Here is a 23711-nt window from a genome sequence, read left to right on the forward strand (position 1 = left end):
GTTTTTGGCAACAGAAAGCAAACAGAGTGAGACCCCCAAGACTGCAGTGCAGCCAGGCCACACTTGCTGGGACACACCAGGACATGACTCCAGCTTCACCTTCACACCGATGTCCTGGACTGCCTCTTCTCTGCGTTGTTTCCCCATTGGTTGCCCCGGAACTAAACAGGAACCTCAGATCAGAGGCAGGCACAATGGGACAAAGGTAGAAATCAGACAGATCTGGAGTCAAATCTAAGCTGCTCTGTTTTTGTTTTGTTTTAAATAAAGGATTTATTTATTTATTTGAAAGGCAGAGTTAGAGAGAGGGGGAAGATACAGGTAGAGAGAGAACGGGGAGGGAGGGAAAAGGAGAGGGGATGGGAGAGGGAGAGAAGGAGAGAAAGAGACAGTCCATTTATTGGTTCTCTCCATAAATGGCAACAATGGTTACAGTTGGCCCAGGGTGAAGCCAGGAACCAGGAACTCCATCAGGGTCCTCCACATGGGTGCAGTGGCCCAAGCACCATCCTTCCCTGCTTTTTCAGGCACATCAGCAGGGAGCTGGATGAGAAATGAGGTGGCTGGGACTTGAACCAGCATTCATATGGGATGCCAGAATCACCCATGTGGGTGATACTTAACTTGCTGCCCCACAATGTTGGCCCTTAAGCTGTTCTGCGAACCCCCTGCATGATTGGGACCCCCATGGGCAGCTTATAGTTTTCTGTGAGCTCCCATTCATCAGATCTGGATAAGAGAACCGAGGACATTCCACAGTGAAAAGGCATTTGCCCTGCCTCTCTGATGGACATGGACACACACACACACACACACACACACACACACACGTGTCTAGAAGTCAAGATCCCCTGAGTCATTGCTTCAGAGTAATTAGCATTTTTTAAATGTACTTGGTATTTGTTTCAATTGGTATAGTAAGACACAGAGACAGGGAATAAGTTAACACTCCAAACTTCTTAGAAATGGGAGGTGTGACTGCCATTGAGGGTGGGGAGAGTTGGACAGCCCGGGTGAGAGCCTACCCTGTGGTTTCTGTGGAAGAGGCCAGTGGGGCGGGGTGAGCAGGTGTAGGAGTACTGCTTTGAATACTCTCCGTGCCTCTGGGCTATGGGACTGCCCCAGGGTGCCTAGTACCTGGCCCTCAGGGTGACAAGGACAGGTTGGTGGCTCTACAGCCCTGTCAAGGAAGGGAGATGAAGAGTGAGTGAATGCTGTCTCTAAGAACTGGCCAGCTAACCTTGGGAGATGCAGGCTCTCTCGCAAGGAAATTAGAAACAGAGAAAAATCAGTGAAACCAACAGACAATGTTTTGAAGCTGATGAGCCTTCTAGGTCAAATTGACTTAACAATTAAAAAAAAAATTTCCACAAAATACGGTTACTACAATTAAGAAGGACACACTAGCTCTTAATACCTTAAAAGCATAAGAGAATTCAATGATTATCTACACTTGATCTTAGTTAAAAGTCCAAGAAGCAACACAATGAATATCTTATTCCATAAATCTGACAACTGAGATGAATGGGCCAATTCTTGTAAAGATACAGGCTATTAACAGTCCTTAAAGTGAACGACATATATAAGAACATTCAAACAACTGAACTCGAAAGCAAACTCCTCTAGGGCCAGATGGCCACACAACTGAATTCTACCCAAACATCTCAGGAAAACATAATCCCACAATTAACAGCTCCAACAAGGCCAAAACTGATCTAAGCCTTGTTCTGTCACCTTTACCTTTTGAAACTTCTAACTTTTGGTTCATTTTCATTTTGTTTCAAAGGCAAGAAACAGAGAAACGGTTCTTCCATGTGCTGCTTCACTCCCCAAATGCTTTCAACAGCCAAGGCTGGGCCAGGCAGAAGCCAGGAACCTGGAATTCAATCCTAGTGTCCCATGTGAGAAGTAGAGTCTCAAGGACTTGAGCCAACACCTGCTGCTCCCCAGGGTACACATGAACAAGGATTCAGAGTTGGAAGTGGAACGGAGCACTCTCACACAGAGTGTGGACAGCCCAGACAGTATCATTAGCAGCTGCCCCTCCTGCCTTTTTTTTAGGGTCCTCTTGGACTTTGAGAGAGGACTGGCCACAAACGTCCACCTGCCTGTCTTCTTAGGTCTTGGGTATAAAACTAATTTCTCCACTTCTTTAATGATTGCCCTGACCTTGAAAAAAAAACTAGAAATGCAGTTTTCTCCCACTTTAAGACATTCCTCATCAATGAATATCTTCCTTATCGCTACAGCCTAAACAAAACCATGTCCACGGTTTATCCTGTACACTTTGTCTTGGGCAGTTTCAGTGCTGTGACCTGGATGGGGCTGGGCCTCACCTTCTTCTCTGTTCCCACCTGGAGATCTAGAACCTATGATGTAACCAACTTCCAGTCTTGTGCCCATGGATTGCACTGTAAGGACTGGATTTTGATTCATTTTGGAGATTCTGTGGGGTTCTGAGGGTGGCTTCTTTTGATCTCAGGCCTGATGGCTGGAATCAGATTCATAGTGGGTAGTAATCTTGTTTCTATTTAGGGAAGGGTGACACAGACTCTGCTCTTGTTGGTCTTTTCTGTTTGCCTGTCCTGAGCTTAGATCAATTATAAGTTCATGTCCACTGGGAAGTGGATATTCAGATTGTGAGTTTTACTTTTCTCTATTTGTCCTTGACTCATACTTGAAATTTTGTGTTTGGAGGCTGAAGTGTTCGGTGTGGCCGCATGTTTACGGCTGAAATTCAGAAAAGTTGTTCTCATTGTATGTGTGTGATAATTTTCTAATTCCAGATAGAATTATCAGATCTGATATGAAATCTCTTAGAGGAGGACTGGCACCATGATGTACTAGGCTAAGACTTCCTTTCCAGCAGCAGCATCCCATATGGGCGTTGGCTCATGTCCCAGCTGCTCTACTTCCTATGCTGATCTCTGTTTACAGTCTGGGAAAGCAGTGGAGAATGGGTCAAGTCCTTGGGATCCTGCACCCACGTCGGAGACCCAGAGGAAGCTCCTGGCTCTTGGTTTGGGTCAGCTCAGCTCTGGCCATTGCAGTCATTTGGGGGAGTGGACCAAAGAATGGAATATCTCTCTTTGTCTCTCTCCTTCTCTCTGTAATTCTACCTTTCAAATAAAAATAAAATAAGTGTGCAAAACAAAAATCTCCCAAAGGAGCTCTGTTCGGATTGGCTTAGAGATAAGAAAGCACCTGTGCAAACTGAATATTTAAAAAATATTTTTAACAGAAGTTGGGCCTGGCACAGTAGCCTAGTAACTAAAGTCCTCACCTTGCATGTGCCGGAATCCCACATGGGCTCTTGCTCCATTTCCTGTCCAGCTCCCTGTTTGTGGCCTGGGAAAGCAGTGGGTGATGACCCAAAGCCTTGAGTCCCCGCAGCCATGAGGGAGACCTGGAGAAGCTCCTGGCTCCTGGCTTCGGATCAGCTCAGCTCTGATTGTCATGGCCACGTGGGGAGTGAACTAGTGAATAGCAGGTCTTTCTCTCTGTCCTTCTCTCTGTAAATCTGACTTTCCAACAAAAATAAATAAAAGAAATTCTAAATTTTTTTTAATTAACAGAAGTTAAAGGAACTGAATCTCAAATGCTTATAATGCTGACAAACAACGGAGGCATTCTTATTAACAAAAAACTCGATGTTTTACGTATTCAAATTCCAATATATTTAGATCAATCTTTAACAAACAATAGCAGTTTAATATTTGGTGTAATAAACATAAGCCATATCTTCTGTGATTTATCCATGTTAACTGTAAGTGTAGATTTTTATTATACTTGTATCTGTTCCCCTTAAATCAGGATAGGTTTTATGATTGAACAAAATAGCAATATTTTGCTCAATAGTAGGAAAAACATACATCAATCATTATTCTTATTCACTCTACAAGTTGGAAGCAAAATTTTGAGACTTTTATGTAACTTAAAATCTTGGAGTTAACTGATAAAGTATTGATGATTACTCAAAGCAATTTACTTGTATACCCTTTTTAAATTCTACATGCTACACAGAGGTTATATACAGTTTGTATGCTTGTGATTGGTTTTAGTGTTGAGAAATTGTTTGTGACATATGAAGACACAGAAAGAAGTGGGAAGGATACCAAAAGGAAATTTTATTTGTCTTGCTCTGTCATGCTCAAAGATTTTACGGATTTTAAAATAAATTTTTAGACCAGTTTTAGCATCAACTATTATCCTGTTGCAAAGAAGAATTTAATGTTCTCTGTGTTAAAACAGAAACAGCTTTTGCTGGATCACCAGTCTGCTCTTAATAAGATATTGTAAAAGGTTATCAGTTGCTTTCTCTGTATTCTGCCTGAATAGCAGAAATTCTGAGTATTAGCAGAATCATTTCCGTGCCTGACGTGGATCTTGTCAAGTCCTTGATCATTCAAGAAAACAAAAGTTTCTGACTTGGGAAAGAGCTAAATACTTTGACACAGGATCATAAAGAACCTTAGTTCTGTCTGGCAGCATCCACAGGGACTGGTTCATGTTCAAGCCATCTCTATACATGGCACAGTACATGCATGCGACCCGAGGCATCCTCCTTTATACTTTCATCGCACTTAACCACTTACAACACCCAATGCAACACAGATGCTTTCTAAATCACTCTACTGTATTATTTAAACACCAATGACAAGAAAAAAAGTCTGCACCTGCTTAGTAGAGATGTAATCTTTTCCCCCCAAAGATTTCTGACCTGGGTTGGTTGTAGAGTGTGCAGTTATGGAATGCCTGTTGCACACGAAATCAGAGAAACGTAGGTGGGATTACTCATTCACAACACTGCAGATACCTTCATGTTCTATTTTCTGAAATCTCTTTTTTTGTTTGGATTACCTTTAATAGAGCCACTTAGTAGGGTATGCTTTTGTGACTGGAAACACTCATAAATTCTATATGTTTCTCTCTGCCTCATCCATCCAGAATTTAATAATTCCTATTGAGTATTCTTATCTTCCTGGAGATACAACAATTTCAGTTTAACTAGAACCTGTCCTCCTTGTAGCAGGACATCTATTAGAAATATTGGCTTTGCAACCAAGAACTTGTCTGGAATGTCACATTTGAGAATGATACTCACTTAATTAAATTATCTACAGATATGTTTAAGGAGTTACCATATACTATACAAAGCCAATAGTTTCATCATTTTCTTGGAAAAACAGGTCAAGTAGCTTGATGATAAAGTGCTCAGTCCCACATATCAGTGAGACAAGTTAACTCTAGCAGGTCTAGGAATTTAGGACATCTCAGAAACTTCAAGCAGGCAGGAATTCACCCAAATCTTTGGGTACTGCAGAAGGGATACGCTGGAGATTTCTCAGTCTCCTAGCTTCAGAAGTCTGCTGTTTACAAAATAGAGAACTTCATATTGTTAATATTTTAATGCTCCAAAAAAATTGATCTCCAGGCTCAACATAACCCACTCCAAAATGACAAGAGGATATTCTGTAGATATTGACAAGCTGATTCTAAAACATAGCCACAAGGAAGAGGCTGACTAAAACAATCTTGGAAAGGAGGAGCAAAACTGGAAGACTCCGCTATCTGACTTGAAGAAATAGGACAGAGCAGGACCCTCGGAGCATGCCCCACATCGGGGACCTGGGATGGGTGGGAGGCTGGGTGGGGCTTTTCCCTTTGTTTCTCCTCTGACCCCAGATACAGGGGAAAAAATGATGATATTAGTGTGGAAACCATGGTCTTATCCACTTTCCTATAGCCCTTGACCCTTTGTGCCCTAATCAACTAAGATAAAAATAATAATAATAAATAATAAAAATGAAAAAAAAAAAAGAAACAGGATAGAACAGAACAGAGACTAGAACAAATCCAGGCAAATATAGATCGTTTGTTTCTGACAAACACACAAAGGTAATTGATGCAGAAAGGAGAGGAATTCTGCATATGCACAAGCAAGACAATGAATCCTATCCCTTATTCCAAACTCAGGTAACTCAAAAATAGATTCTACTTAAATATAGACTATGAAACCATGGTAGTTCTAGAAGAAAACATAGCAGGTACTCTGTGACCTCAGGCTAACCAGTTCTTAATACTGAAGCAAAATGATGTCCCCTTAAAGAAGCATGATGATACATTGGATCCCACTGAAACTACAAATTTGGGGTAAGCACAGATGGGACTCCATGGCTCTGAGTGGCACACTAGCCCAGATTTCCTATTTTGCAGCCCCAGCCTGTTTTGAGGCTGTAATTCTTGTCAGGCTTGTCATTCCACACCGTCTACAGTTTCTGCACATCGACAGATCCTGCAGGAGCCAGCGCAGTGGTGTAGTGAACACGGGCCTTGCTTGCCTTCACACAGCCTGTGCATTTGGCCACATGAGTCTCTTCTGCCGCTTAGTCCAGCCAATTGGCAGGTGTGACAGGTTTCCCTGGACCAAAGTTCTTCCTGTCCCTTGCCTCCCCGCATCTCCTCTGAGCTTCTTCATTCATGCACTGAAGTCCTGGCTGAAGACAGAACTGGACCATGTCCTGGCAGATCCCTTGGAACATCCTGCTGACATCGCACACTCAGGGCCTTGGCTATGCTGAACAGTTGATCCTAACAATGTGGCTTATGAGGGGGACCTTGAGCTACTCTTCATCAGCATGCCCTCTGGAGGGGCTGGAGACTGAGTGAAAAAATAACCAATAATGGACATGAGACTTGGGGAACTCTGCCATTGGAAACAGGGCACACATGCAGTCACATAGCATGGCTGGACAAATTAAGTGCAGTCCATGCATTTCCACGGGAAAGGACACCTGGGAGCTTGTGGCTCTGTCTCTCCAAGGTCTTCACTGATTTGTCATTGTGATGCACCAGTATCTTTGAGCTGAGTCCTTGCAGCAAATTCCTGGCTGAGGATGCGCCTTTGGCACCCTTCACACATCACTCTGCTGAGCTAACTTCCCTCACAGCGTGTATTGTGGGGGCAACCCTGTCCGCTTCTCTCTAGGCCTGACTTTTCAGAAATCTCATCTTATGTGAAAGGTGGAGACATAGAGAGTGTGAGAGACAGCCAGAGACAGAGAGAGAGAGAGAGAGAGAGACAGAGAGAGAGAGCGCTGCCATGTTGCTGAATCATTCTTCAAATGTCTGCATCAGCCAAGGCTAGACTGGGACTGGAGCCAGGAGCCAGGAACTCAATCCAGGTCTCCCCCAGTGGATGGCAGGAATTCAATTCCTTTAGTCATCATCTCTGCCTCCGAGGGACTGAAGCAGCAGAAAGCTGGAATAAGGATCCAAAGCCAGAAACCGAATCCAGGCACTCAATGTGGGTGTCCTAATCACCAGGCTGAACACTTACTGCTATGGGCTGTGATCTCCTTAACTGCAGGGAACCCCTGTGATTCATCAACCATGTCTGGGGCCTGGGACTTCACAACAAGTATTAAATGTGTGATCTTGGACCCTGTATCATGGCTCAGTTAGCTAATCCTCCACTCCTAAGAGCCGGGATCCCATATGGGCACGAGTAAGTGTTCCAGTTTGTTGGTGGCCTGGGAAAGCACTAGAAAATAGCCCAATACCTTGGGACTCTGTGACTGCTTGGTGATCCAGAAGAAACTCTTGATTCTTGGCTTTGGATCAGCTTGGCTCTGGCCGTTTGGAGAACCAGTAGACAGAAGATCTTTTTCTCTGTCTCTCCTCTGTAAATCTATCTTTCGAATAAAAATAAATCTTAAAAAAAAAATGTGTGGGACCCGGCATGGTAGCCTAGTGGCTAAAGTCCTCATCTTGCACGCACTGGGATCCCATGTGAGCGCCAGTTCTAATTCCAGTCGCCCTGCTTCCTTCCAGCTCCCTGCTTGTGGCCTGGAAAAGCAGTCAAGGATGCCCCAAAGCCTTGGGACCCTGCACCCACGTGGGAGACCCAGAAGAGACTCCTGGCTTTTGGCTTAGGGTTGGCTTATCTCTGGCCATTGCAGTCACTTGGGGAGTGAATCAGTGATGGATGATTTTCCTCTCTGTCTCTCCTCCTCTCCGTATATCTGACTGTCCAGTAAAAATCAGTATATCTTTAAAAAATAAATAAACGTGTGATCCTGCCTGCTCAAATACCTGATTCCCGCCTAAGTTCCCCACGCCCCTGAGGTCTGCTGCAGGCTGTGGAGGTGGCATGGATTTTCTCCCACGAGAAGAGATGGGAGACATAGATTGTGACAAGGCTGAGGGAGTAAAAGCTGTCAATCTCAGAAACCCAGACTGAGGAGTCAGCTTGTCAGACAACATGTACAGGGTGGAAATTTGAAAAAGCCTTAGTCAAGTCACAGCAGCCTGATAAGAGCCGAGGGCTCTGTAGGCTTTGATGCTAACGGGAGATGAGGACACGGGGACAGAAAGATGGGCCATGGGCATTCCACTCTGTCAACCCCATTTCGTCTTCGGATTCTGCTTTCCAGAGCATTCTTCTCCACAGTTGGACGGATGACATTTTGGTGGGGAATGCCAGTGCTGGACATTTAATTTACAACTTGCAGACTGCAGCTCCCGCCTGGTTTTTTGTTAGTTTGTTTGTTTTGCCTAATGCTTTGCTTTTTATGCAAGCTGAGATGTCAAGCCTAAGTACTAGCCTTTCTGGATTTTGCTGGAAACTGCAATATATTCGCGTATGTGTGTTTGTGTAGAGTAGCAATAGCTCTTCTCCCCTCCCCCATCAAAAGACAACAATGCATTTTGCTGAAGGATCTCTTGCTGGTAACTTTTTTTCCTGCAAGAGGAACACAGCTTAACTGCACACACAGGTGCTGTGTCATAGATGCACAAACAGATTCAAACTGAGACACAAGGGTGGCCACAAGCGCAAGCTCGGGGAAGGGCCCACCCCAAATTAAGACGTGTACTAGAATCAGGCAAGTTCACAGTTGGGTTCAACAAACGCCAGACCTTTGATCTTCAGCTGGTTTGCACACGGGGAAGCTGTCATCCACAAAAATGGTCACAACTGTTGGTATCAGCAGCGTGAGTGTGAGTGTGGAACCACAGCTCTGCTTCCACGGGTCAACCCAACCAGCACTCGGCCTTTCCTAGCCTAGCCTGAGACAGCTCCCCGTTCCAAACCCCATCACAGTCACAACAGTCCAGGCCTGGGCAACTCTGGGTGAATGGCCCTACCTCTCTGAGGCTGTTTTCATATCCAGATGAATAGAGAACATTGTTCTTGAGCTACAGAAAGTTGCCCAAAGAATGTAAGTTTCTCTTTTCCTTCCCACTAAGTTCTCCTCTCTGGCAGCTTTTTCCAGAGATGTCCTCATTTGAACCACACATCCAAAGAGAATTCCTTCAGTGCCTGTCTTCACACTTCCTCCCAAGGATGGCCAACAGCCTCACAGTAGAAGAGGAGAAAGGAGTTGATGTGTTGCCCACGACAGACACCGGAAGGCCTCAGACCTTCAGCCAAGCATGGCTGCTCTCTCTCTCTCTCTCTCTCTCGCTCTCTCTCTCTCTCTCTCTCTCTCTGAAACTCATCCAGACTGCCTCTGTGCACCTGCACAGGGCTGGGGAGTCCCTGAGTCTCAGGGTTTTCAAAGAAAATAAAGGTCTTTGCCCTCTCCATCTCTTCACTGGTGCATGTTCCGCGGGACAGAAGCAAGAATGGAGGAGGACTCCCTAGGGAAACTGGGGCCCCCTCTCTTGGGCCTCCTGGGTTGGGTCTGCAGGTGCTGAGGTGAGAACAGCTTCCGCAGAAGTCAAAGGAGAGCCACCTGCGCAGAAAGAGGGGCAGGGGGCTCTTTGTTCCTACGCTTCAAACCCCTTAGGGTATTATCCAGCTTGGCTTTCTCAAAAGGAGGTTCAATTTAAGTGTGAGGACGGAGGGAACAGTATTTCAAGGGACACGGGAACGGAGGGACTCAGAGACACGGAACTTCCGATTGGCAGAGGCACCAATGAGGGGACTGCTGAACTTCATTGAGTTCACTGTGCTGGCTCTGGCAGCCAGGCAGCGTTCACTGCAGAAGTTCCTGCGTGTTGTTCACTTCCCTTTTCTAAGTTCACCGAACAGCAGCAACAAGTCCAAACCCCGCGCCTGCCCTTTCTGGTTGCTCTCACAGCCCTGCCAGAGTCCCTTCAATCACAGTCCTTCCCAGCAGGGCGTGTGCTGCCTCCCTGGAAAGGAAGACAAGGACCCTCAGGGTTCCTTTGACTCGGGCATGTCCCTCTCAGCATCTGTTGGGGGGCGGTGCCCTGCAGGTTTCAGAGGCTGCACTCCCAGCCTCGCGCAGAAGCACCAGGGATGCTCCCACCTCGCTGATTTCCAGGCAGCAGCTAGCTGTCTTCCTTCGCAGCCTCCACCCAGGAGGATCACGATACTTTTATGCAGCAAAAGATAAAGAGCAAGGGGCTGAGGACAGGTGACCCTGCTCACAAAACCACTCTGGACTTCGTCTCAGAGCCAAAACCTTCCTCACAGCCAGTGGCCAGAAGCGGGCTCTCTAAGTTGACATGGGGGCACGACAAAGGTTCTGGGATTTCTAACAGAGCCAGCCCTCCTGCTCCAGAGCGCCCTGAAGCAGCCTCCTGGGGGCCAGCAGCGGGGGCACGCACAGCCAGGTGGCGCACCTGCCCACCCTCAACCAAAGGGCTTGCCTTCCTTTTCCCCACTTTGTAGACAGAGGTCAAAGAGCCAGAGAAGTGCTACAGGTCACTAACACATAGTTCAGAAAATGGGGCGAGCACACCCAGCCAAATTCTTGTCTCACCGCAAACACTCAGTTTCCCCGGCTGAGGATGCGCTTGGCTCATAGGCCGTAACAGGTGTCCGCCTGTCAGAAATGTGCTAGGTAGCCGGGGCAGAGCAGAGGATCAGATGAACAGCAGGAAAGGGGAAAATAGAAATGGGCACACCACGGGGGAGGAAGGGACGAGGAGGTAGAGATGAAAAACGGGAAAAGAGGGGAAGAGGAAAGACGGTGCTGAGGGCAGGGGAGGCAAAGGAGCGGGAGAGGACAGAGCGCGCGCACTGGGCGCGGAGGGCGGCGGCGCCCTTACCGGCGGTGGCCGAGCGCAGGCTCTCCAGGCTCCAGGAGCGGGACAGGGCGCCGCGCATGCCCCCGCTGCTGCCGCGGCCCCCGCACACCACGCCGCTGCTGTCCGAGTCGGAGCCCGGGGACAGCCCGGCGCTGCTGCTGCTGCTGCTGCTGCTAGTGCCGGGGTCGCCGCCGCTAGTCTGGCCGCTTGACTCGCTGGGGCATTGCTGTGCCCTCATGCAGGCGGGCCCGAGCTCCAGCCACAGGCTCGGGGGAGGCTGGACCGGGGGTGGTGGTGGTGCAGCGGCAGCGGGGCCGCCGGGCGACGGGGCGCGCGAGCCGGGGCTCGGGTGGGCACTGCCGTCCGAGGGCGAGGGGCGTGCGGGCGGCCGCGCGGAGTCCTCGGCCCCATCCTCACCGCTGCGCGGCCGCTGCTCCCGGCCGGCTGACATCATGGGGCTCCGCTAAGGAGGCTCCCGGCCGGCCGGCCGCCACCCGCTCGGCCGCGGGGACCCTCTGTGCAGGCGCCGGGGCGCGCGACGCGCGGCTCGGGGCGAGGCCAGGCGCCCACCGGGCAGGGCGCGGCGTCTCCGCTCCCGGCCAGCCCGGCGGGCGCTGAGCCGCGACGGCGACCCCGCTTGCGGGTCGCGGGCCCGGCCGGCACGCGCTCACGCACGCGCGCACGCAGACCTGAAGGCGGCGGCGGCAGCAGCGGGCGCGGGCGCGGCGCGTAGGGGCCCCCGGACCGCCCTGGACCCGCGGGGCCGCGCGTTCGCACGCGTGGACCAGGACAGAGCCATCTCAGGGAGGCGGCGCCGCGGTGGTGAGTAGAGCCGGCGGGCTCTCGCTTTGCCTCGGCGAGGAGCTAGCTCTCCCGCAGGCGGCGGCTGGGGCGGGGACACAGGTGGATGGCTGGACTCCAACCCTGGTAGGCGAAACGTGCCCGCCAGGGGAGCACGCTCGGCCGGGACACGCCCCCGTGCTGGGCCTGTCTAAGTGCTCTGACAGCAGGCAGGAAGAGCCAGGACAAGTAAGGTCACGGAACGCGCCGGATAGTTTTGCAGAGTGCGTGAAAAAGTTCAGGAACCTGTCGGTCGGACACCATGGAGGCCACGAGGCACGCGGCCCAGAAACCGGGGTACGGGATGTGCGTGGCGTGGTTTTCACCGCGAGGGTGTGCGTGCGGAGTGGGGGTGGGGATAGGAGAGGGCAGTATCTCTGAGGGTCTCTCCCTTGAGTTCCAGACACTTCTGCAGGTGCCTGGGATAATAGGTGAGATGCGGTTAAAACACACCGGGCCATTTGCCGTAAGTCAGTGTGAGAATTACAGAATTCAGAAGGTGAGACACAGTGGACTCTGACCTCACTTGGAAGGTTTATGGTCCCCTCCCCCAACCACCACCACCACACTCAGTCCCATGCATGGCATCATCCTCACCCCATCCTCTTCCAGCATACCGGAGCTGATTCTAGCTTACGGGGCCCTTGGAAGAAGGATGAGAGGCGCATGCTGTGTGCCCTGGCTGGCTGGTCAGCAGAGGGTGTGCGCCTTGGAAGTGGGCATCCCCTTGCCTGCTCTCACATTAGCTGTAGCTCATGTCCATTTCTAAGCTGGATATTCACCTTGTCTGCTTCCTAATGCTCATGCACTTTTTCTTTTTTTAGATTTATTTATTTTACTTGGAAAGTTAGAGCTACAAGAGAGGTAGGGACATACACAGAGAGGAGGATTTTCCACTTGCTGGCTCACTCCCCAAATGGGCAGAGCTGGGCCAGTCTGAAGGCGGGAGCCAGGAGCTCCTTCTGGATCTCCCACTTTGGTGTGTGGGGTCCCAAGGTCTTGGAACATCCGCTGCTGGATTCCCATGCTGTAAGCAAGGAGGTGGATTAGAAGCAGAGCAGCTGGAACTCGAACGGGTGCCCCAGGTGGAAGACCATGTGCTTTCACGAGGCTTGTTTGCTTGTTCAGGGGCAGGGCAGGAGCACCCAGCTTTGTGCATGTACAAGGTAGCACTGCTTTGTTGGGTGTTGAGTGGCGGTGCCTTAGGTCCTTAGCTGACCATCCTCTTTGGGGGATCTGTGTGCCTTTCCTTCCGCTGCAAACATGGCATGCACACATCTGCCCCTTAGGTCCATAATTTTTAAAAGTTTCATTTTTCCACTATACTTGAAAGGCAGAGAGAGGGCAAGGGAGAGAGAGAGAAGACTGTTTCCACCTGCCAGCTCATTCCCTAAATGCTTTCAACAACCAGGGCTAGACCAGACCAAAGCCAGTACCTCCACCCTAGGTTCCCACCTGGGTGGTAGGGACCCAGACACTTGCCCATCACCTGCTGCTGTGTGGTAGCAGGGTACTGGAATAGGAAGCCAAACGGGGACTCTGCTGATGGGCGGCAGATGTCCCTAGCAGCACGCCAACCTAGCCTCATTTCCCCTTCTATCTTGTTCTTGGCCTTGGGAAGAATGCCTTCCCCACCCCTCCTTCTCGTTTCTGCTTGGGGAGTCCCTCTCTGCATTAGCCTCTGGGGACTGTAACCCAAGTCCCCAGGGGCACAAAGCCCTCACTGGCTTTCTGTCCATCTTCAGAGGTTTCCCTTGTTCTCCCTGCGTGTACCGACCCCACAGACTCCTGGTTCCCGTCAGTCGCTTGCTGCTTGCCTGGCAGCCATGGTGGTCAGCCTTGCTGCCTCTCCTGCATGCTCAGGGCCTTGGCACTTACTGGGATGCTCCTCTCTGCTTTCCATGCTATCAGCTCCTTCTCATCCCCACAGATCTGTTTACGTTTGGTTATTCCTTCCTACTACTTTCATCTGTCAGCAGCATATGTTTTGCCCTTGTCTGCTGCTCGGCTTGTGTGAGTGCAGTGTCTCCATGGTGTCTCCTGCAGCCTTGGTGCTTGGTCAGCAGCAGAGGGGGAATGAATGGGTCTTACCTGGGCAGGAGGCCAGCCAGGCAAGAGGCTTCTGAGAAGACCGAGGTGCAGGTGCATCCAATGGCAGTGAATGGTTCCTCTGAAAGCCACTGTGTCTGCTGGACATGTGAGCTCCCTGCTGCCACAAGTCCCCCTTCCCTTTGAAACTTTATCCAGGCTTCAGTTTGCACCAGGGGTCCTGTCTGAGCTACACTGCAGGGAAGGCTAGAGAATCCACACTTAAAGCTCCAGTGTGAAAACAAGTCTGTGTTTGCTCGTGTGTCCCAGTGGTGACAACAGCTGAAGGTACTGTTCACTCGGCCAGGGGTGGGGGATCACTGCGGACGAAGCTTGGTACCCTGAGTCTTGGCTACCCCCACTGGGGGAAATTCAGCCACCAAGAAGCTTATGGATTCTATGACACTGAGAGAAGTGAGAGATTGATTCCCTTACCGGTCCATGACAGGCTCATACTTGTTAATAACTATTAAGTTGTTCTTACATATATTGTTCATACATAGAGAGTATGTACACATAATACACACATATATGCATGTACATTGAAATAAAGGTTTATAGCTGTAAATAACTAGGTTTATGTATGTGTATATATACATGTATGTAATATGCTTATATGCACATATGCATATGTGCCACATAAAGGCATTTGTCAGCAGGTTGCATACTGGGCCATGGTTTCATAAGACTGTATCTCCTTGTACATTGTGGCCATCTTTTTTCCTCTTTTGGTTTATTTATTTGAAAGGCAAAGGCAAGGAGAGAAAGGGAGAGAAAAAGAAAATCTTCTATTCACACTGGTTCATACCCCCAGATGGCCACAATGGCCAGGGCTGGGCTAAGCTGAAGCCAAGAGGCAGGAGCTTCATTTGGGTCCCCCACATGGGGACAGGGGACTAAGCACTAGGGCCCCATGCACTGGGCCATCGTCTGCTGCTTTCCCAGGTGCATTAGTGAGTACACGGCTCAGAAGTGGAGCAGAGTGATTTAGATTCTAACTCTTGCTGTCCCTCTGACCACTTGCGACCTTGGGCAACCTACCTGTATTTATATCCTCACCCATCCAGTAGGAATACTCACAGTTATTTTTGCAGGATTGTTGAAATGATGCCTAGAGAGGCAACAGTGCCTAGCCACATGTCTAAAATAGAAGCTTGTACTGATCAAAATGTTCTAGATATTATGTACTTTGCATATATTATTTAATCTCCATAACTTTACCTGATAGGTGCTATTATTAGCTTCGCTTCATGGTTGAAATGAACTGAGGCTCTGGGAAAGTCAAGGTCGAGCACCTGGGAGGTGGTTGCCTTGCACGCTTTCCGTGTCTACATAACGGTGAATGGCTTTCCTCCACTTTCTGCGTATACCTCAGGCGCTTCTCGCTGGAATATCGTCAGTGTCCTTGGCAGGTGACACTGTGGGCCTGCTATGCGCAGAGCACAATGCTAACCACTGGGAGATGAGGGGGACGTTTAGGGACTGGATGTAGAGCAGAGGCGACGGGAGCTCATAAGCCATCCAGCGCATCTCCTTGACCGCGCTCACTGAAACGACCAATAGGTTGTGAAAACAGGGAAGTCTTTGTGGAAACAGAAGGAGAATACGATGAGAACAACATTGACAGTGCTTCTCAAAATAGTGTCAATGAGCCACTTTGAGAGCAGGAGTTAGGCAGGATTCCAGCTGCAGCCTGCAATATGGGCTGTTGTGCTGTGCCCAAGAGGTTCAAGGAGCACAGCCAGGGGTTAGGGGACCCTGTTTTATGACATTCCACTCTGTCCATGCTTTATTCTCTCTTGGTCCCATAGCCTGTGCTGCCCATACTAAGTCTGCACCTTCCTGCCTTTCTTTAGAATAGTCCATTCAGAGCTATCTGAGCCTGCCTCTCCAAAGCTGCAATGCTTAAGACTTCAAAACAAAAGTCCTTTCTATCAGTACCAGCACCAAGGACTACATCCCAACTACCAAGGAGACCACGGGGAATTGGAGTGCCCTCGGAGGCCAAGAACTCTGAGGTCATCCACTCCCACTTGAATCTATCACATGGGATGGAAGAAGTCCAAATCTTCCCTCGCAGGATCCAAGAGCATCGGAACAACAGCCAAGAGCCCCGAGCAGTCCGCAGAAACAGAAGAACAGTAAACTTCCTTCGGGACTAGGGAGGGGAGCTTTCTCTGGTCCTTACTTAGTTCCAACTTTGGGTCCACACCTTCTCTGGCAATGACCGGAAACCCCTCAAAACAAACAAATAACCAGCCAACCAACCAAACAAACAAAAAACCTAAAATAGATAGAGAACAACAAGGAAAGCTAGAATCAGACAGGAAACGCTCAGCATGGATTCACTTATATCTTACTAGGTGGGACACAAAGATTAGCTACTCCTCACTAGGGCATTGAAGATTTCTCTGCACACCCATCCTTAAAACTGTTCTGCACCTAAACTGTTGACATATGTCTTGTTAGAGTTATAAGCCAGTCTAGACTTCCCGAAAAAAAAAAAGCCAGGTTCAGCAAAATTATGCTTCAACGCTATACAAAGCTAAATATGACAATGAAAATAGACACGAGACAGCTGAATAGTAATCTATAGCCATTTTAAAGTGTATAGAACCCAGTTGTATATAAACTAAAATTGAAATGTCAATGAAGAAGTCACAGGATGTGGCTAAGACCTTGCATTTTTTCTTTTCTTTCTTTTTTTTTTTTTTACATATTGGTTACTCAATACTATGTCCAGTAATTCCATAACATTATAAATTGTTGCTGATGTTATGTTGGGGCTTTTAATTGATCGGGATGACACTCTGCCGGCTCTACCTTCAGACCAGAGATGGTCTCCCCAAGAAGCCGTTGAACTTATCTGGACAATAAGATGCTGGACTCTATGCTCAGTATATGCTTGCAATGAAAGAATCTCAACTGAACTTGAACTGTGGCAATGCAGCAAGGTGGAGGAATCCACCACAAGGGGAGGGTTTGGGGAGGGGTGGGGTGAATCCCAATACCTATAAAACTGTGTCACATAATGCAATGTAATTAATAAAACAACAACAACAACAAAACAAAAGTCCTTTCACTTGGGCTGTTCCAAAGTTTGAATGGATAACCAGCTTTGGGCGGGAGAACTCCAGTGACACATTGCCTGGTGATAAAGCATTTTATAAATATCCAGTTAGGCTTCTTTAGCAAATAAAGGAACAGCTCTCCTGGACTGTTCAGGAAGAAAGGCAAGGTTCCATGGTGTCTAAGCCAGGACTGCTCCCTTGCTCCCAAGGGTACATCTCGCTGGCTGCTGGAAGGATAATGCATTTCGTTTCCCAGACACAGTGCAGCAAGGCAGAGACCTGCCTGCTGCAGACTGCTACAGCCAACAGCGCAGGACTCCTTGTCCCCCACGCCCAGCCAGAGGCTGGATGCTTGTCAGTGTTTTCCCCTTGGCCTCGCTTCCTGCTGCTGTGTGAGAGTGGATGAGAGTAGAGGCTTCCTTTGGCCTCCTGGGAATAAGGATGCTCTGACAGTCTCTGCCTATAAGTCACGGTTCCCTGCCAGGAGAGTTGATCTGAGGGGACTTTCGCTACTGCTCCCGTAAGCCAGGGACTCCATGGAATGTCACTCAAGAAGCTGACACTTGCCCTCACCCCTAGCACCAGAAGCCATCTGTGAAACATAACCTCTCAACTCATTCCAAAGGAGCCGACCTCCTTTGCGTAATTTTGAACCTCTAGGTGCTGTCCACAGCTATGGAGCTTGTGGTTAAAGGAATAAGGAGATTTGAGGAACTACTGAAGGTGGAGCCTCGCTGTAACCACAGTGTTTTGCATGAGGGAAGTGAGAATAAGACAGATTGGAAGATGAAAAAAAAAATACCAAGCCTTGACCTCCGGAAGGACAGAGTTTTCTTTATCTGTGGCTTCTGCAGCCACAGGTTGAAAATATTAAGGGAGAAAAATGCATCTGTATTGAACATGTATGAACTATTTTCCTTGCTTTTAGCTCCCTCATTCATACAGCACAAGAGCTATTTACAGAGCTTCTGCGTTGTGTTAGCATAGAGATGATTTGAAGTATCTGTAGCAGGATGTACTTAGGTTGGATTGCAAATGTTGCAGCGTTCTGACTAAGCACCTTGAACATTCCTTGAATATTGATATTCCCTCAGGGTCCTGGAACCAGCTACGGAGGAGCAAAGGCACCTGTACGCCTTCCAGTGAACCAGACTCTGATTAGAGCGGTTTGTGGAACCACACATGCCGTGGGACAGTATCAAAAACCACAGAGCAAGCGGCTGCCAGTGCATATAGCTTAATAGCTGAGTGCAGCCAGAGAAGAGTCAGACACCCGGCAGAGCCACTCTCCTCTGAGGGCGACCGTGGACATTCTCAACTGCGCCTCCCCAAGGCACACCACTGGCTTCAGGAAGAACACACTCCATTGAAATGATTCACTGAATCACTAAACAGACAACCAAAGAACAAGAGCAGGCCTGGTGAAGAGGCAGTTGTCAAAGGTACTGCAGTATGAGAGCCACGATGTCCGGTTTCCAAACAAAACCTGAGACAGGCAGAGGAACCAGAAAGTAAGATTCACACACTGGAGGAGAAACCAGGGAACGCATGTGAGAGTGCCCAGATGTCAGTCATCAGAAACAAACTTAAAGTCACTGTTATAAACACATCCACAGAGCTAAAGGAAACCATAATGTAAAAGACACAGAGATAATAATATAGCAAACAGAGAATATCAGTAAGGGGATAGAAATTACATTACATTGTATTATTTTTTTAAATATTTATTTATTTTCATTGGAAAGGCAGATTTACAGAGAGAAGGAGAGACAGAATGAAAGATCTTCCATCCACAGTTCGTTCCCCGAATGACCACCATAGCCGGAGCTGAGCTGAAGCCAGGAGCCATGAGCTTCTTCAAGGTCACCCATGCAGGTGCAGGGTCCCAACTTTGGGCCTTTTTCTGCTGCTTTCCCAGGCCATCAGAAGGGATCTGGATGGGAAGTGGAGCAACCAGGACATGAACTGGTGCCCATATGGGACCCAAGCACTTGGAGGTGGAGGATTAATTAACTGAGCCATTGCATCAAGTTCAGAAATTACATTTTTGAAAAGAGGAAACCAAGATAATTTCAGGATCCAGGCAGAGATATCGGAGGGGAGAGACCCCCATCAGGACAATGTCTGGAGGAGCTCCTTACAGCACAGAATGGAAGCCACCAGCATGCAGCCCAGCCGAGCAAGGGCACAGGACTCTAATGCCTAGTGGACAAGCAATGCCATAGGTGGGAGCAGGGCTGTTGGGGGCCTTGGAGGATGCACAGTTATCCAAATATGCCCAGTTTGCAGAGCACAGAGTAAAAGGAGCTTCTTCTCTACCTTTTTTTTTTAGTTACATCTTTTTAAAAATTGTAAACATTTTTAATCTCAATTTCTTTTTATTATTATTTTTTATTTTTGATGATCTTTACATAGTTGATTAGGGCGCAAGGGGTCAAGGGCTAGAGGAAAGTGGGTAAGACCATTGTTTCCACATTCTCTTTTTTCCTTCCTGTATCTGGGGGAAGAGGAGAGATAAAAGGAAAAGCCACACCCACCTCCCAACCATTCCATGGTCTCCAGTGTGGGGTGTGCTCTGAGCACTCTGTTCAAGTGGTTTTGATAATTTAGCAGTTCTTAATTGCTATTAATTTCACCACTCCAAGCACGATGAAATCTCTCTAGAAGCCACTGGATGACATAGTCCACCTTAGAGTCTTTGTTTGCCTAGATTTTCACTGCCAATGCTTGGCTGGGGTAGTTGATCAATTTATTCTGTCCCCCTTTTTCTGCTATGGTACCAGGTATCTTCTGCAAGTTCTAATGTACCGTCATATCCTCCATGTGCAACTGGCTATGCTGTCCACTATTTCATCCAGGCCACTGAGGAGGCCCAGCTCTGACACAAGCACTCCACGGTTGGACCATGGACCCTGCAATTTTTCTCCATGGTTGGAATTCTGAGTCCAGCAGTTCAGTTGGGGATTCCCCAAAGGAACTTCATGTAACGTGATCCCAGATATGATTCTTATTTGTGCTTGCCAATATAGGGTCTGGCACAGTCTGTCACCCCAATCAGCTTATGTACACACTGGTGGTTGCAATTGCTGGGTCAGTTCTATCTCCACCCTTGTCCTCTATGCCAACCAATGGGTGTTGCAGCCCAGCCTGGGGTGACCTGCAATAAGCTCCATCAGGCCCGCCCCTGCCCTGGTTCCCATGCTTGCCAGTATGTACAGCAGACTGATGCAGTCTGTCCCACATCCCATTCAGCTCTTGTGCATGTCAATGGGCAGTGAAGCCCAGTTCAACCCAACCAGCCCCACTATCCAGCCCACACATGTGCTGACGGGTGTCACTCTCTGTCAAGCCATGCTTGCCCCAGTCCTGGTTCTCATGCTCACTGGAGTCGGAGTGGAAACCCAAAAGGGAGGTCTCCACTGTTTCCCTAATGGGCCCACTCTCACTCCCAGATCTTGCACTCTCCAGATGGTTCTGCAGTTTAACTTGACAGAATTTCCCCCCTGTGCCAGCATCTGCTAGTTGATGCTGCAGTAAAGCCTAACGAACCTACACCCACTATGGCTTATGCATGCACCAGTACAAACAGTCAACCCAGACTGGCTTTCCTCTGATCCAGTTCACATGAGGCCAATAGGTGTTGTAGCCCTGCCCAGCCTGGTATGCCCCCAATCCCATCTCTCACACTTACCAGTGGGAGTGGTGGTCCAGCAGGGGAGCCGCATGCAGTGCCCCCTACTGTGTTTGCTCCCTATTCCCCAGGTCTCATGTGTGCTGGTTGAGCACTGTGGCCCATTCTGGCATGACCCACCTCACCTCGGCAATTGTCAGTGGGTGCTGTAGCCTGGCCCAGCCCGGCACTGCTCCCAGTTCCAGCTGACGCTGAGGGGGACTACAGTCTAGCCCAGCCTAGCTCAGGCAACCCCCAGTCCCGGCTCTAAAATAAATTGGCTGGTATTGCAGCCCGACTCAGCCTGACCCACACACCATTCTGGTTCTTGGATTTGCCAGCAGGTGACATGAACTGGCCCAACCTGGCTCACCCCAGATCTGAGCCAGATGTATACTGGTGGATGCCGTTACCTGGCGTGGTCTGGACTGCTCCCTGTCTTGGTTCTTGCGCTCACCTGCTTCTCTAGCTTTTATTTCTTCTGTTGAGTTTTAGGCATCCTTGGGACCAATGATGCCTTTCTTGTCTGTGTTTCCTCCTTGAAGTGGAAATGCTCATCTTATGCCTTTATCACCATCGTAGTTTGGAGGGAGATAACTTGTTTAATTTCACAGGTTCAGAGTAGTAATGGAATTTCCTTTGGGATGAATCCTTCTGCCATATCTGATTTAGAGGAGGTTCTGGACTTTGGATTTAAAAAAAATTATTTATCTATTATATTTATTTATCTGGCATTTTATTTATCTTAATGGAGTTTTTGAAAAAAATTTACTTATTTGCCTGAATGAAAGAGTGACAGAGAGAGAGAGAGAGAGAGACAGAGAGACAGAGAGACAGAGGGAATGAGACATGTTGGAAACATCTGCTGGCTTATTCCCCAAATGAATGCAACAGCCAGTGCTGGCTTTGCTGAAACCAGGAGCCAGAAGCTCCATTTGAATCACCAATCGTGGGTGGCAGGGGCCCAAGTACTGGACCATTATCTTCTGCCTTGCAGGATACATTAGCAGGAAGCTGGGTTGGAAGAGGACCTGCCAGGTTGTGATATGACACTCTGATATGGGATGTCCTTAACTTGCTGCACCACAGTGCTGTCCCATGGACATTGAGTTTTGAGCTGAGGCTGGGATAAGTTGACTTTGGGGCTACTATGATGGAGTGATGACTGTATTTGCATGTAAGGATTGAACTGGCGGGGCATGCCATGGTTTCAAAGTGCTTTCCAAGGTTCAGATGTTAGGCTTTAATCTCCTGTGCAATCTTATTGGAAGGTGGGACCTAATATATAAGAGAGACTAAACCCTCTCTTGCTCTCTCTCTGCCTTACTCTGTCACAGATATGATGCTCTCTGCCCAGTTATAATGCAGCATGAGGGGACATGCTGTCTCCTTAGCCCTGGCCTTAGCCTGCGGGACTATGAGAAACATATCTCATAAGTTATTCAGTCTCTGGAGCTCTCTTCCAGCAACATAGAATGAATCATGGCAAGGCCCTGTCTCCATTATCCAATTACATTGAGAATAATGTGGCTCCACTTTATGATTTTTTTTCAGGGCGATTCTATTTTGTGCATAAGTATCAAAATGAGTGATTTAGGAATAAATTTAACAAGTGAAAACCTAAGACTCTGAAAATGATAAAATATTGTTAAAATTACTTTTAAAAGTTCCAAGTAAATGTAAAACTCCCACATTCATGCCTTGGAGGACTCGTATTAAAACGTATACAGATGCAGAACAATAAATCAGGATCCTAACTGACTCTTTGTGGAAAGTAAAAACTTGACATCTAGACTGATATGCACTTGCAAAGGACTCAGACTAGCCAAGAAGATCCTGAGAATCAAGTGGGAAAACTCCTACTTCCTGATTTCAAGGCTTACTGTACAAAAATAGTAATGAAGACAGTGTAGTTTGGGCACAAAGGGGAGCAAACAGACCAGTGGAGTGCAGTGGACAGTCCCGATAAAAACCTATGAATGTAGCTGTTTTCAAAGCAGTGACAAGACCATCCATAGGGGGAGAAGACTACATCCTGTAATTGATGGTGTGAGGACAGTTGGCAAGCTAAGGAATGAAGCTTAACCCTTACCAAACACTGCAAACAAAGGGGAGCTTGAAGAGCTAACACTATAGAGTTCTTATGAGAACACATAGGGACAAATGCTTCTGAGCTGGGATTCGACAAAGAATTCTTAGTTGTGACACCAAAAGCATGCACGCAAAAAAGGAAAGATAAAATGGACTTCCTCAACACTTTCAAGAAACGTCAATGGAAGCCATCAAGAAAATGAACAGACAATGTACAAAATTAGGGAAAATGTCTGTAATCATATCTGAAAATGGGCTTGTATCTAGAACGTAAAGAGCACTCACAACTTGATTTTTTTTAAAAAAGACAGCCTCATTGACAAAGAAGTAAAGGGTTTGGATAGACATTTCTCCAAAGAAGATATACAGATGGCCAGTAAGGGGCAGGCACAATGGTTCAATTGGCCAATCCTCCACCTACAAGTGCTGAGTACCATATGGGCACTATTTCATATCCCAGCCCCCCCCCCCCCACTTCCCTTCCAGCTCGTTTCTTGTTGCCTGGGAAAGCACTGGAGGATATCCCAAGTTCTTGGGGTCCTTCACTTGAGGAGGCTCCTGGCTCCTGGCTTCAAATTGGCTTAGCTCTGGCTGATGCAGCCATTTGGGGAGTGAACCAGTGGATGAAAGATCTTTCTGTCTCTGCCTCTTTCTGTAAATCTGCCTTCCCAATGAAAAATAAATCTTTCCAAAAAACTCAAATGACTGAAAAGCTCAGGAAAATATACTCAACATCATTATTTACCAGAGAAGCACAAATCAAAGCCATGATGAGATGCAGCTTCATAACCACTGGTTTGGCTAAAATCCAAAGTTGATATCAAAGGTTGGTGAGAAAGTAGAGCAAATGGGGCCTTCACACTCTGCTGGTGGAAATGTCAAATGGTGCAGCTGCCAGTTCTTTGGGTGCTTCAAAATAGAGTCCCCGTGTGACCCACATTTGCATATAC

At 48.0% G+C, this 23711-nt stretch overlaps 2 protein-coding genes across 3 annotated transcripts in view; both read right to left on the minus strand.

The window, feature by feature from the left end:
• Nucleotides 1-11575, minus strand: part of LOC101524019 (rho guanine nucleotide exchange factor 4) — a 68312-nt gene extending 56737 nt beyond the window's left edge. Inside the window, exon 1 of one of the 2 annotated variants that reach the window (XM_004589334.3) lies at nucleotides 11023-11572. In XM_004589334.3, coding sequence (XP_004589391.3) covers nucleotides 11023-11455 — 433 coding nt within the window. In that variant the 5' untranslated portion in view covers nucleotides 11456-11572. Of the gene's footprint in view, nucleotides 1-11022 lie in introns of both variants that reach the window. The other variant, XM_058664370.1, reaches the window with a different exon arrangement.
• Nucleotides 11576-15300: 3725 nt separating this feature from the next.
• Nucleotides 15301-23711, minus strand: part of LOC131480291 (uncharacterized) — a 107863-nt gene continuing 99452 nt past the window's right edge. Inside the window, exon 5 of the mRNA XM_058664178.1 lies at nucleotides 15301-15476. Within this exon, the coding sequence (XP_058520161.1) occupies nucleotides 15301-15476 (176 nt within the window). The remainder of the gene's footprint in view (nucleotides 15477-23711) is intronic.

This window comes from Ochotona princeps, chromosome 5 (genome assembly GCF_030435755.1).
Source record: "Ochotona princeps isolate mOchPri1 chromosome 5, mOchPri1.hap1, whole genome shotgun sequence".
NCBI lineage: Eukaryota > Metazoa > Chordata > Mammalia > Lagomorpha > Ochotonidae > Ochotona > Ochotona princeps.